Below are 16,359 nucleotides of genomic sequence, written 5' to 3' on the forward strand. Positions count from 1 at the left end.
GCTGCTGCTTCCTCATATGTACTGGCTCCTGTAGTAATAATACGTGCATTGTGGGTACTGTAATATACTGGATGTAGGCTGCTGCTTCCTCATATGTCATATGTACTGGCTCCTGTAGTAATAATAATAGTGCATTATGGGTACTGTAGTATACTGGATGTAGGCTGCTGCTTCCTCATATGTGCTGGCTCCTGTAGTAATGATAATAGTGCATTATGGGTACTGTAGCATACTGGATGTAGGCTGCTGCTTTCTCATATGTACTGGCTCCTGTAGTAATGATAATAGTGCATTATGGGTATTGTAGTATACTGGATGTAGGCTGCTGCTTCCTCATATGTACTGGCTCCTGTAGTAATGATAATAGTGCATTATGGGTACTGTAGTATACTGATGTAGGCTGCTGCTTCCTCATATGTACTGGCTCCTGTAGTAATAATAATAGTGCATTATGGGTACTGTAGTATACTGGATGTAGGCTGCTGCTTCCTCATATGTACTGGCTCCTGTAGTAATGATAATAGTGCATTATGGGTACTGTAGAATACTGGATGTAGGCTGCTGCTTCCTCATATGTACTGGCTCCTGTAGTAATAATAATAGTGCATTATGGGTACTGTAGTATACTGGATGTAGGCTGCTGCTTCCTCATATGTACTGGCTCCTGTAGTAATAATAATAGTGCATTATGGGTACTGTAGTATACTGGATGTAGGCTGCTGCTTCCTCATATGTACTGGCTCCTGTAGTAATAATAATAGTGCATTATGGGTACTGTAGTATACTGGATGTAGGCTGCAGCCTCCTCATATTAAGCTCCATACTAACTACTTAGGTAAACATATAAATTATCTGTTGCACAACGTTCGGCGCAGGTGTTGGTAACTGGTTCGCCATACACCTGTGCAGGTAATTCACATATGTTTACCCAAGTAGTTAGATGGTTTGTCATGAAATGTATTAGATAGACATGCTTCTAATATCAGTACATTATTGACCCGTGACTGACAATTTTGGTAAATAGTATGGTCTACAGCTTATCATGCTGTATTCTAACTCAGGCAAGCAGAACCTTGAGACTAAATATGCTATGTTATTGGATCTCTCCTATTGGCACTATAGCAGAGCACATTGGCCATATCCCCGGTTATCCCCGGTGACTGGAACGTTTTGTTTTTTCAGCACAATAATTTTGTCCTTCAGGCTAGATGGACGTCATAGCCTAGCCTTTTCATAGGCCGCAAAAAATACAGCTTCCTCAAGCTTGAAACCCACGCGCCGCCTACGACTCCTTGTATTATATATAGCAGATCATTTATTTTAAGAGACGCAGAGACAATGTCAACGGATATCGGTAGTAGAAAGGCAAAAGCCAAAGCAAAAAACTTCTGAGAAGTTCCCAAAAAAGCCAACCGTATAAAGATGCTTGCTTTAGTTGTCCAGGTAACCATGGAACCAATGGAATGGTCCCAAGAGAGGAAACACAACAGGTTCCAACAGCTTTTTCAATACTGCCTTTGTGCCTTAAAAAATAAAAGTACAAACTAGTTGAATCAGGAACAACTCAAACACTTCCAAGTATGTGTGTGTGTGTGTGTGTGTGTGTGTGTGTGTGTGTGTGTGTGTGTGTGTGTGTGTGTGTATTCTTCACATGCGCACAGGCGTGTGTGTGTGTGTGTTACAGTTGAAGTCAGAAGTTTACATACACCTTAGCCAAATGCATTTAAACTCAGTTTTTCACAATTCCTGACATTTAATCCTAGTAAATATTCCCCGTCTCAGGTCAGTTAGGATCACCACTTTATTTTAACAATGTGAAATGTCAGAATAATAATAGTAGTAGAGAGAATTTATTTCAGCTTTTATTTATTTCATCACATTCCCAGTGGGTCATAAGTTTACATGCACTCAATTAGTATTTGGTAGCATTGCCTTTAAATTGTTGAACTTGGATCAAACGTTTTGGGTAGTCTTCCACAAGCTTCCCACAATAAGTTGGGTGAATTTTGGCCCATTCCTCCTGACAGAGCTGATGTAACTGAGTCAGGTTTGTAGGTCTCCTTGCTCAAACACGCCTTTTCAGTTCTGCCCACAAATTTTACAGGATTCTACAGGATTGAGGTCAAGGCTTTGTGATGGCCACTCCAATACTTTGACTTTGTTGTCCTTAAGCCATTTTGCCACAACTTCAGAAGTATGCTTGGGGTCATTGTCCATTTGGAAGACCCATTTGCGACTAAGCTTTAACTTCATGACTGATGTCTTGAGATGTTGCTTCAATATATCCACATAATTTTCCGACCTCATGATGCTATCTATTTTGTGAAGTGCACCAGTCCCTCCTGCAGCAAAGCACCCCCACAACATGATGCTGCCACCCCCATGCTTCACGGTTGGGATGGTGTTCTTCTGCTTGCAACCCTCCCCCTTTTTCCTCCAAACATAACGATGGTCATTATGACCAAACAGTTCTATTTTTGATTCATCAGACCAGAGGAAATTTATCCAAAAAGTACAATCTTTGTCCCCATGTGCAGTTGCAAACTGTAGTCTGGCTTTTTTATGGCGGTTTTGGAGCAGTGGCTTCTTCCTTGCTGAGCAGACTTTCAGGTTATTTAATTTATTTAACCTTTATTTAACTAGGCAAGTCAGTTAAGAACAAATTCTTATTTTCAATGACGGCCTAGGAACAGTGGGTTAACTGCCTGTTCAGGGGCAGAACAACAGATTTTGTACCTTGTAAGCTCGGGGATTTGAACTTGCAACCTTTCGGTTACTAGTCCAATGCTCTAACCACTAAGCTACCCTGCCACCTCGATATAGGACTGTGGATACAGATACTTTTTTTACCTGTTTCCTCCAGCATTTTAACAAGGTGCTGTTGTTCTGGGATTGATTCACACCAAAGTACGTTCATCTCTAGGAGACAGAACGCGTCTCCTTCCTGTGAGGTATGACGGCTGCGTGGTCCCATGGTGTTTATACTTGCATGCTATTGTTTGTACAGGTGAGCGTGGTACCTTCAGGTGGTTGTGGAGGTCTTCAAACCTGTGGAGGTCTACAATTTTTTACTGAGGTATTTGGCTGATTTCTTTAGATGTCAAGCAAAGAGGCACTGAGTTTGAAGGCAGGCCTTGAAATACATCCACAGGTACACCTCTAATTGTCTCAAATTATGTTAATTTGCCTATCTGAAGCTTCTAAAGCCATGACATCATTTTCTGGAGTTTTCCAAGCTGTTTAAAGGCACAGTCAACTTAGTGTATGTAAACTTCTGACCCACTGGAATTGTGATACAGTGAATTATATGTGAAATAATCTGTCTGTAAACAGTTGTTGGAAAAATGACTTGTGTCATGCACAAAGTTGATGTCCTAACCAACTTGCCAAAACTATAGTTTGTTAACAAAACATTTGTGGAGTGGTTGAAAAACGAGTTTTAATGACTCCAACGTAAGTGGATGTAAACCTCCGACTTCAACTGTACTTGTAGCATGTTTATCACCCACCTGCGTACTCAGGGTAACAGATGGTGAGTGGACTCCTGGCGATCTTCTCCTCAAACAGATCCTTCTTGTTGAGGAAGAGGATGATGGAGGTGTCTGTGAACCACTTGTTGTTGCAGATGGAGTCAAAGAGCTTCATGCTCTCATGCATCCGGTTCTATAGAGGAGACCCCGGAAACACAGGGTGGAATCAGAATCAGAATCAGAACAGGATAACAGAAGAGCTGGGCGATATGGACATAAAAGTCATGTCGTGATAAACTATTTCGCTTGATAACAATAAATACAACAACAACAGAAGAATGTAGTTGTCTTCCAGCGCCAAGTTAGACAACTGAGATGGCAGCCTTTGATTAAAAAAGTTATCTATTTGACATTTCCAGAGAACGGATGGTTCATATTTTGCTATGCAAACTGTCAAAATAGGATCCAGAATGATCAGATTTATTTTGGGGCTTTTCAGAGAATTTGCCGACATCTTTACGCATATTGACTTGGAATTGTCTATAACATTCACCATCTGAGGAAGTGGGAACTCAAAACCCTTTGTAACAATAAATAATGATGTTGTTGCTACAGTACCTTCAGAAAGTATTCATACCCCGAGACTTATTCAACATCTGGTTGTGTTACAGCCTGAATTCAAAATGGATTCAAAATATTATTTACACACAATTACCGATAATGACAAATTGAAAACATGTTTAGACATTTTGGCTAATGTATTTCAAATGAAATTCAGAAATACATAATTTATACTAAACAAAAATATAAACACAACAAGGGCCCCAAAGCGTTGGTCCCATGTTTCATGAGCTGAAATAAAAGAGCTCAGAAATTTTCCATACTCACAAAAAGCTTATTTCTCTAAAATTTTTGCCAAAAATTGGTTTAGTGAGCATTTCTCCTTGCCAAGCTAATCCATCCACCTGCCAGGTGTGGCATATCAGGAAGCGGATTAAACAGCATGATCATTGCACAGGTGCACCTTGTGCTGGGGACAATAAAAGGCCACTCTAAAACGTGCAGTTTTGTCACACAGCGCTACAGATGTCTCAAGTTTTGCGAGAGAGTGCAATTGGCATGTTGACTGCAGGAATGTCCAACAGAACTGTTGCCATAGAATTGAATGTTTATTTCTCTACCATAAGCCGCCACCAACGTTGTTTTAGAGAATTTGTCAGTATGTTTCAACTGGCCTCACAACCCAGTCTGGGGGGGGGGGGGTATTTCTGTCTGTAATAAAGCCCTTTTGTGAGGAAAAACTCATTCTGATTGGTTGGGCCTGGCTCCCTAGTGGCTATGCTCCTGCGATAGATTAGGGCCTAATTTATTTAAATGGACTGATTCATTTGCAAACATTTTTTAAAAACATGTTTTCGCTTCCTGCAGATTTTGTTTTTTAATCCATTTTGAATTCAGGCTGTAACAACAAAATGTGGAAAAAGTCAAGGGGTATGAATACTTTCTGAAGGCAACGTACTCACAGAAAGCTGTGACTCTCCTATCTGTAACTACAACATTAGTTGTATTTTGAGCAAAGGTCATATGCTTGTGCTTTCAGAATGCATCTCTCCCTCCTCTGTGCTCTCTCACTCCTCTGTGCTCAACACCTCTCCCTCAACACCTCTCCCTCAACACCTCTCCCTCAACTCCTCTCCCTCAACACCTCTCCTCCAACTCCTCTCCCTCAACACCTCTCCCTCAACACCTCTCCCTCAACTCCTCTCCCTCAATACCTCTCCCTCAACACCTCCACACATCTCCTCCAGACTTAACTGAAGACCCCTCTCCCTCTCTCCACCCCTCCCTGCTCTCCCTCCTCGTCCTTTTCCAGCAGCAGGTCATAATCGCTGAGCTCCACACAGAAGATAATGGCCGTCACACCCTCCCTCAGCACCCCTCACCCACTCTCCACCCCTCCCTGCTCTTGCTCTCCCTCCTCACCATCTCTTCATCCTCTGCTAGCACCAGGTCATAGTCACTGAGCGCCACACAGAAGATGATAGATGTCACTCCCTCAAAGCAGTGGATCCACTTCTTCCTCTCAGAACGCTGGCCGCCCACGTCAAACATCCTGGAGGGAAACAAAGGGAAACAGGATAAGGGGGAGGTGACTCAGCAGGGTGAGGTGACTCAGCAGGGGGAGGGGGAGGTGACTCAGCAGGGTAAGGGAGAGGTGACTCAGCAGGGTGAGGTGACTCAGCAGGGTGAGGGGGAGGTGACTCAGCAGGGTGAGGGGGAGGTGACTCAGCAGGGTGAGGGGGAGGTGACTCAGCAGGGTGAGGTGACTCAGCAGGGTGAGGGGGAGGTGGCTCAGCAGGGTGAGGTGACTCAGCAGGGTGAGGGGGGGACTGACTGACAGCAGGGTGAGGTGACTCAGCAGGGTGAGGTGACTCAGCAGGGTGAGGTGACTCAGCAGGGTGAGGGGGAGGTGACTCAGCAGGGTAAGGGGGAGGTGACTCAGCAGGGGAAGGGGGAGTTGACTCAGCAGGGTGAGGGGGAGGTGACTCAGCAGGGGAAGGGGGAGGTGACTCAGCAGGGGGAGGGGAGGTGACTCAGCAGGGGGAGGGGGAGGTGACTCAGCAGGGTGAGGGGGAGGTGACTCAGCAGGGGGAGGGGGAGGTGACTCAGCAGGGTGAGGGGGAGGTGACTCAGCAGGGGGAGGGGGAGGTGAGGTGACTCAGCAGGGTGAGGGGGAGGTGACTCAGCAGGGTGAGGGCTGATGTAAAAAAAAGGTCTGATCGTATTAATTAAGAACTAATGGATTGTGTTTGTCTAAACAAATTAATGAATTAAGTACGATTATTGAATCCATCTAATTAATGAATTATGTTGACGCTATACCAAATCACCTGTCCCCATCACCTGCGAAATAGTTGTTTGCCTCATTAGGCTCTGGCTTGGCACTGAGCCGACTATTCTCAAATAACTAAGATCTGTCTCAATCAAAATGGTGTGTGTGTAGCTATCGGTAGGTATAAAGACTTGAAACAGTGCTCCTTGAAGGTGTGTGTGTGTGTGTGAGGATAGCAGCGGGTGTACTGACTTGAAGTAGAGCTCCTTGAAGGTAAAGTGTGTCTCCACGATGCCAGTAGTCTTGACTCTGGTCCTCAGCACATCTTGCTGGGTGGGGACATAACTCTGTTGGGCAATACGGTCCAGGTCATTCAGATAACTGAGGGAGGAGAGACAACGAGAAACAGGTCAGGAGAGAGAGACAGACAGGTCAGGAGAGAAACAGACAGGTCAGGAGAGAGAGAGAGAGAGAGAGAGAGAGAGAGAGAGAGAGAGAGAGAGAGAGAGAGAGAGAGAGAGAGAGAGAGAGAGACAGGTCAGGAGAGAGAGAGAGAGAGAGAGAGAGAGAGAGAGAGAGAGAGAGAGAGAGAGAGAGAGAGACAGACAGGTCAGGAGAGAGAGAGAGAGACAGACAGGTCAGGAGAGAGAGAGACACGGACAGGTCAGGAGAGAGAGAGACACAGACAGGTCAGGAGAGAGTGAGACACAGACATGTCAGGAGAGAGAGAGACAGACAGGACAGGAGAGAGAGAGACAGACAGGTCAGGAGAGAGAGAGACAGACAGGTCAGGAGAGAGAGAGACAGACAGGTCAGGAGAGAGAGAGAGACAGACAGGACAGGAGAGAGAGAGAGAGAGAGACAGGTCAGGGGAGAGAGAGAGAGACAGAGAGAGACAGACAGGTCAGGAGAGAGAGAGAGAGACAGAGAGACAGACAGGTCAGGAGAGAGAGAGACAGACAGACAGGTCAGGAGAGAGAAAGACAGACAGGTCAGGAGAGAGAGAGAGAGAGAGAGAGAGAGAGAGAGAGAGAGAGAGAGAGAGAGAGAGAGAGAGAGAGAGAGAGAGAGAGAGACAGACAGACAGGTCAGGAGCGAGAGAGAGAGAGAGACAGACAGGTCAGGAGAGAGAGAGAGAGAGACAGGTCAGGTCAGGAGAGAGAGATAGAGACAGACAGGTCAGGAGAGAGAGAGAGAGACAGGTCAGGAGAGAGAGAGACAGACAGCTCAGGAGAGAGAGAGACAGACAGGTCTGGAGAGAGAGAGAGACAGACAGGTAAGGAGAGAGAGAGAGAGAGAGACAGACAGACAGGTCAGGAGAGAGAGAGAGACAGACAGGTCAGGAGAGAGAGAGAGAGAGACAGACAGGTCAGGAGAGAGAGAGAGAGAGAGAGGTCAGGAGAGAGAGAGAGAGAGAGACAGACAGGTCAGGAGAGAGAGAGAGACAGACAGGTCAGGAGAGAGAGAGAGACAGACAGGTCAGGTCAGAGAGAGAGAGAGACAGACAGGTCAGGAGAGAGAGACAGACAGGTCAGGAGAGAGAGACAGACAGGTCAGGAGAGAGAGAGACAGACAGACCGGTCAGGAGAGAGAGAGAGAGAGAGAGAGAGAGACAGACAGACAGACAGACAGACAGACAGACAGACAGACAGGTCAGGAGAGAGAGAGAGACAGGTCAGGAGAGAGAGACAGGTCAGGAGAGACAGACAGGTCAGGAGAGAGTGAGAGAGAGACAGGTCAGGAGAGAGACAGACAGGTCAGGAGAGAGACAGACAGGTCAGGAGAGAGAGAGACAGGTCAGGAGAGAGAGAGAGAGACAGGTCAGGAGAGAGACAGACAGGTCAGGAGAGAGAGAGACAGGTCAGGAGAGAGAGAGAGACAGGTCAGGAGAGAGACAGACAGGTCAGGAGAGAGAGAGAGACAGACAGGTCAGGAGAGAGAGAGAGAGACAGGTCAGGAGAGAGACAGACAGGTCAGGAGAGAGAGAGAGACAGGTCAGGAGAGAGAGAGAGAGAGACAGGCAGGAGAGAGAGAGAGAGAGACAGGTCAGGAGAGAGAGAGAGAGAGAGAGAGAGAGAGAGAGAGAGAGAGAGAGAGAGAGAGAGAGAGAGAGAGAGAGAGAGACAGACAGGTCAGGAGAGAGAGAGAGACAGGTCAGGAGAGAGAGAGAGAGAGACAGGTCAGGAGAGAGAGACACTTTAAAACAAACTTCCTTGTTAAGTATTTTTTGTGCCATCTGTTTTTCCATGTATGAATCTGTTATTCTATGTGTTCCTATGGGGAAATAGCAGTAAGTCCACATTCACTGTTTCATCATAATATTCAGAAAGCATTTCACTGTTAGTCTACACCTGTTGTTTCTCTCTACATTGTTGGGAAGGGCCCGTCAGCATTTCACTCTTAGTCTACACCTGTTGTTGCTTTCTACATTGTTGGGAAGGGCCCGGAGCATTTCACTCTTAGTCTACACCTGTTGTTTCTCTCTACATTGTTGGGAAGGGCCTGTCAGCATTTCACTGTTAGTCTACACCTGGTTTCTCTCTACATTGTTGGGAAGGGCCTGTCAGCATTTCACTGTTAGTCTACACCTGTTGTTTCTCTCTACATTGTTGGGAAGGGCCTGTCAGCATTTCACTCTTAGTCTACACCTGTTGTTTCTCTCTACATTGTTGGGAAGGGCCTGTCAGCATTTCACTGTTAGTCTACACCTGTTGTTTCTCTCTACATTGTTGGGAAGGGCCTGTCAGCATTTCACTGTTAGTCTACACCTGTTGTTTCTCTCTAGTTGGGAAGGGCCTGTCAGCATTTCACTGTTAGTCTACACCTGTTGTTTCTCTCTACATTGTTGGGAAGGGCCTGTCAGCATTTCACTGTTAGTCTACACCTGTTGTTTCTCTCTACATTGTTGGGAAGGGCCTGTCAGCATTTCACTGTTAGTCTACACCTGTTGTTTCTCTCTACATTGTTGGGAAGGGCCTGTCAGCATTTCACTCTTAGTCTACACCTGTTGTTTCTCTCTACATTGTTGGGAAGGGCCCGTCAGCATTTCACTGTTAGTCTACACCTGTTGTTTCTCTCTACATTGTTGGGAAGGGCCTGTCAGCATTTCACTCTTAGTCTACACCTGTTGTTTCTCTCTACATTGTTGGGAAGGGCCTGTCAGCATTTCACTGTTAGTCTACACCTGTTGTTTCTCTCTACATTGTTGGGAAGGGCCCGTGCATTTCACTGTTAGTCTACACCTGTTGTTTCTCTACATTGTTGGGAAGGGCCTGTCAGCATTTCACTCTTAGTCTACACCTGTTTTTCTCATACATTGTTGGGAAGGGCCTGTCAGCATTTCACTGTTAGTCTACACCTGTTGTTTCTCTCTACATTGTTGGGAAGGGCCCGTCAGCATTTCACTCTTAGTCTACACCTGTTGTTTCTCCACTCCTAACTTGTCCAGTGTTGGTGATGGCCTGCCCAACTGGAGCTGCTTCTTCTTGTTTGTAGCTGATTGGAGTGGAACCAGGTGTGGTCGTCTGCTGCAATAGCCAATCCGTGACAAGCACCGACCAGTGGTGCGTTCTGACACTGTTGTACTGCGCCGTTTATTTCCCTGTTTGTGGCCCGCCTGTTAGCTTACACGATTCTTGCCATTCCCCTTTGACCTCTCTCCACAGCGAGATGTTTTCGCCCACAGGACTGCCGCTGACTGTCACTAGAGGGCCAGTATAGGCCGGTAGGCTGTCAGTTGGGGAACCCTGGTCTAAATATTCAGTACATGTATAAATAAACTTAGTTCCTTCTTTTAGATTCTGGTGTACAAATATCGTCAACTGTACTTACACAATCTAGTGTACAGCTTATAGGCCACAGTAAATTATATTACTCTTTGACGAAGGCTCTAACTCAGAACTGTGACTATTTCAAATAATAACGGAAATGGAAAAACAATATACTACAACCGACAGTGACACGTGAATGTAAACTGTAGAGCAACTCTTAATATTTCCTAAGTGAAATGGTAACAGCTTTAACAACCAGCTGGGTAATGTCTGTGATGACAGTGTTTATCATAATCTCTCACTGCGTTGTAGAACATCATCAGCTGTATCAGCTAGCTAGCTGCTCTACATTCTGGACAAGCCGCAGTCTCAACGAGTCATATCCAAGGCGATAAGCAAGACCAGTCTTGTCCATCTCTACTGTGAGCTTTTACATAGCAAAAAAAAACACACAAAAAAAACTCTTCTCGGTCCTTCGGAAATGTAACCTCTCGGGAGATGTAATAAAACGATGAAATTCAGAGGAAAGAGGGCGTGGTTAAGTTTCAGTCATGTTTGACAAGAGTGAATTTAAGAAATCCTGACACAGTTGTTCCTATAGAAGTGAATCTGTCGACAGCATTGTAAACTGCCAGGGTGTATCTTTGTGGCACGTATTTTGTATTATGTGTAAATAAAACCAGTCTATAAGCATAACAAGTGGGGTACAGCGCGTGTACTGTGTGTGTGTGTGTGTGTACTGTGTGTGTGTACTGTGTCCGTCTGTGTGTGCGTGTGTGTGTGTGTGTACTGTGCCCGTCTGTCAGTCTGTGTGTGCGTGTCTTACTAGGATGCGGAGTCGTTGAGCTGGTACTCTGGAACGCAGGAAGCAGGTCTGGACCCCGCTGTGTGTGTGTGTGTGTGTGTGTGTGTGTGTGTGTGTGTGTGTGTGTGTGTGTGTGTGTGTGTGTGTGTGTGTGTGTGTGTGTGTGTGTGTCTTACTAGGATGCAGAGTCGTTGAGCTGGTACTCTCTGGAACGCAGGAAGCAGGTCTGGACCCCGCTGTGTGTGTGTGTGTGTGTGTGTGTGTGTGTGTGTGTGTGTGTGTGTGTGTGTGTGTGTGTGTGTGTGTGTGTGTGTGTGTGTGTGTGTCTTACTAGGATGCAGAGTCGTTGAGCTGGTACTCTCTGGAACGCAGGAAGCAGGTCTGGACCCCGCTGTGTGTGTGTGTGTGTGTGTGTGTGTGTGTGTGTGTGTGTGTGTGTGTGTGTGTGTGTGTGTGTGTGTGTGTGTGTGTGTGTGTGTGTGTGTGTGTGTGTGTGTGTGTGTGTGTGTGTGTGTGTGTGTGTGTGTCTTACTAGGATGCGGAGTCGTTGAGCTGGTACTCTCTGGTGTGTGTGTCTTACTAGGAAGCAGGTCTGAGCTGGTACTGTGTGTGTGTGTGTGTGGTCTGGACCCCGTGTGTGTGTGTGTGTGTGTGTGTGTGTGTGTGTGTGTGTGTGTGTGTGTGTGTGTGTGTGTGTGCGTGTCTTACTAGGATGCAGAGTCGTTGAGCTGGTACTCTCTGGAACGCAGGAAGCAGGTCTGGACCCCGCTGTGTGTGTGTGTGTGTGTGTGTGTGTGTGTGTGTGTGTCTTACTTACTAGGATGCGGAGTCGTTGAGCTGGTACTCTCTGGAACGCAGGAAGCAGGTCTGGACCCCGCTGTCCGACCACAGTTTCCGTATCACACCGGTTAGATCTGATGAGATCACACCCTCCTCCGTTGTACCAGCCAATACAAACAGCTGGCGAGCATCGTCCTGGTAAAATAGACTCATTAGACCAGTGATTGATTGATTCGTTGATTGACCAGTGTTTCCCAAAATGCATCTGGGACCCATACTTCCAGATATGTCATATATTCCAGAACAAGCTCACCTGATTCCACTGGTTTACTAAACAGAACAACAATGTAAACACAACATGTTCCCATGTTTCATGAGTTGAAAAAAAAGATCCCAGAAATGTTCTATAGGCACACAAAGAAAACGTATTTCTCTTTGTTTACATCCGTGTTAGTACATTCCTACCTTTACATTACTACAGGTACATTCCTACCTTTACATTACTACAGGTACATTCCTACCTTTACATTACTACAGGTACATTCCTACCTTTACATTACTACAGGTACATTCCTACCTTTACATTACTACAGGTACATTCCTACCTTTACATTACTACAGGTACATTCCTACCTTTACATTACTACAGGTACATTCCTACCTTTACATTACTACAGGTACATTCCTACCTTTACATTACTACAGGTACATTCCTACCTTTACATTACTACAGGTACATTCCTACCTTTACATTACTACAGGTACATTCCTACCTTTACATTACTACAGGTACATTCCTACCTTTACATTACTACAGGTACATTCCTACCTTTACATTACTACAGGTACATTCCTACCTTTACATTACTACAGGTACATTCCTACCTTTACATTACTACAGGTACATTCCTACCTTTACATTACTACAGGTACATTCCTACCTTTACATTACTACAGGTACATTCCTACCTTTACATTACTACAGGTACATTCCTACCTTTACATTACTACAGGTACATTCCTACCTTTACATTACTACAGGTACATTCCTACCTTTACATTACTACAGGTACATTCCTACCTTTACATTACTACAGGTACATTCCTACCTTTACATTACTACAGGTACATTCCTACCTTTACATTACTACAGGTACATTCCTACCTTTACATTACTACAGGTACATTCCTACCTTTACATTACTACAGGTACATTCCTACCTTTACATTACTACAGGTACATTCCTACCTTTACATTACTACAGGTACATTCCTACCTTTACATTACTACAGGTACATTCCTACCTTTACATTACTACAGGTACATTCCTACCTTTACATTACTACAGGTACATTCCTACCTTTACATTACTACAGGTACATTCCTACCTTTACATTACTACAGGTACATTCCTACCTTTACATTACTACAGGTACATTCCTACCTTTACATTACTACAGGTACATTCCTACCTTTACATTACTACAGGTACATTCCTACCTTTACATTACTACAGGTACATTCCTACCTTTACATTACTACAGGTACATTCCTACCTTTACATTACTACAGGTACATTCCTACCTTTACATTACTACAGGTACATTCCTACCTTTACATTACTACAGGTACATTCCTTCCTACCTTTACATTACTACAGGTACATTCCTACCTTTACATTACTACAGGTACATTCCTACCTTTACATTACTACAGGTACATTCCTACCTTTACATTACTACAGGTACATTCCTACCTTTACATTACTACAGGTACATTCCTACCTTTACATTACTACAGGTACATTCCTACCTTTACATTACTACAGGTACATTCCTACCTTTACATTACTACAGGTACATTCCTACCTTTACATTACTACAGGTACATTCCTACCTTTACATTACTACAGGTACATTCCTACCTTTACATTACTACAGGTACATTCCTACCTTTACATTACTACAGGTACATTCCTACCTTTACATTACTACAGGTACATTCCTACCTTTACATTACTACAGGTACATTCCTACCTTTACATTACTACAGGTACATTCCTACAGGTACATCCCTACAGGTACATTCCTACCTTTACATTACTACAGGTACATTCCTACAGGTACATCCCTACAGGTACATTCCTACCTTTACATTACTACAGGTACATTCCTACAGGTACATCCCTACAGGTACATTCCTACCTTTACATTACTACAGGTACATTCCTACAGGTACATTCCTACAGGTACATTCCTACAGGTACATTCCTACAGGTACATTCCTACAGGTACATGCCTACAGGTACATTCCTACAGGTACATGCCTACAGGTACATGCCTACAGGTACATTCCTACAGGTACATGCCTACAGGTACATTCCTACAGGTACATTCCTACAGGTACATGCCTACAGGTACATTCCTACAGGTACATTCCTACAGGTACATGCCTACAGGTACATTCCTACAGGTACATGCCTACAGGTACATTCCTACAGGTACATTCCTACAGGTACATTCCTACAGGTACATTCCTACAGGTACATTCCTACAGGTACATTCCTACAGGTACATGCCTACAGGTACATTCCTACAGGTACATTCCTACAGGTACATGCCTACAGGTACATTCCTACAGGTACATGCCTACAGGTACATTCCTACAGGTACATGCCTACAGGTACATTCCTACAGGTACATTCCTACAGGTACATTCCTACAGGTACATGCCTACAGGTACATTCCTACAGGTACATTCCTACAGGTACATGCCTACAGGTACATTCCTACAGGTACATTCCTACAGGTACATTCCTACAGGTACATTCCTACAGGTACATTCCTACAGGTACATTCCTACAGGTACATTCCTACAGGTACATTCCTACAGGTACATGCCTACAGGTACATTCCTACAGGTACATTCCTACAGGTACATGCCTACAGGTACATTCCTACAGGTACATGCCTACAGGTACATTCCTACAGGTACATTCCTACAGGTACATTCCTACAGGTACATGCCTACAGGTACATTCCTACAGGTACATTCCTACAGGTACATTCCTACAGGTACATTCCCACAGGTACATTCCCACAGGTACATTCCTACAGGTACATTCCTACAGGTACATTCCTACAGGTACATTCCTACAGGTACATTCCTACAGGTACATTCCTACAGGTACATTCCTACAGGTACATGCCTACAGGTACATTCCTACAGGTACATGCCTACAGGTACTGTGCCTACAGGTACATTCCCACAGATACATTCCCACAGGTACATTCCTACAGGTACAGTGCCTACAGGTACAGCGCCTACAGGTACAGTGCCTACAGGTACATTCCCACAGGTACATGCCTACAGGTACATGCCTACAGGTACTGTGCCTACAGGTAAATTCCCACAGGTATATTCCTACAGGTACATTCCTACAGGTACATGCCTACAGGTAAATTCCCACAGGTAAATTCCCACAGGTACATTCCTACAGGTACATGCCTACAGGTAAATTCCCACAGGTAAATTCCCACAGGTACATGCCTACAGGTACATGCCTACAGGTACATGCCTACAGGTACATGCCTACAGGTACTGTGCCTACAGGTAAATTCCCACAGGTATATTCCTACAGGTACATTCCTACAGGTACATGCCTACAGGTAAATTCCCACAGGTAAATTCCCACAAGTACATTCCTACAGGTACATGCCTACAGGTAAATTCCCACAGGTAAATTCCCACAGGTACATGCCTACAGGTACATGCCTACAGGTACATGCCTACAGGTACATGCCTACAGGTACAGTGCCTACAGGTACATTCCTACAGGTACAGTGCCTACAGGTACAGTGCCTACAGGTACATTCCTACAGGTACAGTGCCTACAGGTACAGTGCCTACAGGTACATGCCTACAGGTACTGTGCCTACAGGTACAGTGCCTACAGGTACATGCCTACAGGTACTGTGCCTACAGGTACTGTGCCTACAGGTACATGCCTACAGGTACATGCCTACAGGTACAGTGCCTACAGGTACATTCCCACAGGTACATGCCTACAGGTACTGTGCCTACAGGTACATTCCCACAGGTACATTCCTACAGGTACATTCCCACAGGTACATTCCTACAGGTATATTCCTACAGGTACAGTGCCTACAGGTAAATTCCCACAGGTAAATTCCCACAGGTACATTCCCACAGGTACATGCCTACAGGTACAGTGCCTACAGTTACAGTGCCTACAGGTACATGCCTACAGGTACATGCCTACAGGTACATGCCTACAGTTACAGTGCCTACAGGTACATGCCTACAGGTACATGCCTACAGGTACAGTGCCTACAGGTACATTCCTACAGGTACTGTGCCTACAGGTACATTCTCACAGGTATATTCCTACAGGTACATTCCCACAGGTACATTCCCACAGGTACATGCCTACGGGTACATTCCCACAGGTACATTCCCACAGGTACATGCCTACAGGTACATTCCTACAGGTACATGCCTACGGGTACATTCCCACAGGTACATTCCCACAGGTACATTCCCACAGGTACATTCCTACAGGTACATTCCCACAGGTACATGCCTACAGGTACATTCCCATAGGTACATTACTACAGGTACATTCCCACAGGTACATTCCCACAGGTACATTCCCACAGGTACATTACTACAGGTACATT

At 45.1% G+C, this 16,359-nt stretch overlaps 1 protein-coding gene across 3 annotated transcripts in view; it reads right to left on the minus strand.

The window, feature by feature from the left end:
* The window catches only part of LOC118380924 (guanine nucleotide-binding protein G(i) subunit alpha-3-like), a 78,489-nt gene that overhangs the window by 14,521 nt on the left and 47,609 nt on the right, over positions 1–16,359 (minus strand). For 2 of the 3 annotated variants that reach the window (XM_052481434.1, XM_052481436.1), the window contains exons 4-7: positions 11,696–11,853; positions 6,556–6,684; positions 5,454–5,583; positions 3,510–3,663 (exon numbers count right to left, since the gene is read on the minus strand). In XM_052481434.1, coding sequence (XP_052337394.1) covers positions 3,510–3,663; positions 5,454–5,583; positions 6,556–6,684; positions 11,696–11,853 — 571 coding nt within the window. Of the gene's footprint in view, positions 1–81; positions 192–3,509; positions 3,664–5,453; positions 5,584–6,555; positions 6,685–11,695; positions 11,854–16,359 lie in introns of those variants that run through there. The other variant, XM_052481437.1, reaches the window with a different exon arrangement.

The sequence above is a fragment of the Oncorhynchus keta genome, chromosome 27, assembly GCF_023373465.1.
Source record: "Oncorhynchus keta strain PuntledgeMale-10-30-2019 chromosome 27, Oket_V2, whole genome shotgun sequence".
NCBI classification, from domain to species: Eukaryota; Metazoa; Chordata; class Actinopteri; order Salmoniformes; family Salmonidae; genus Oncorhynchus; species Oncorhynchus keta.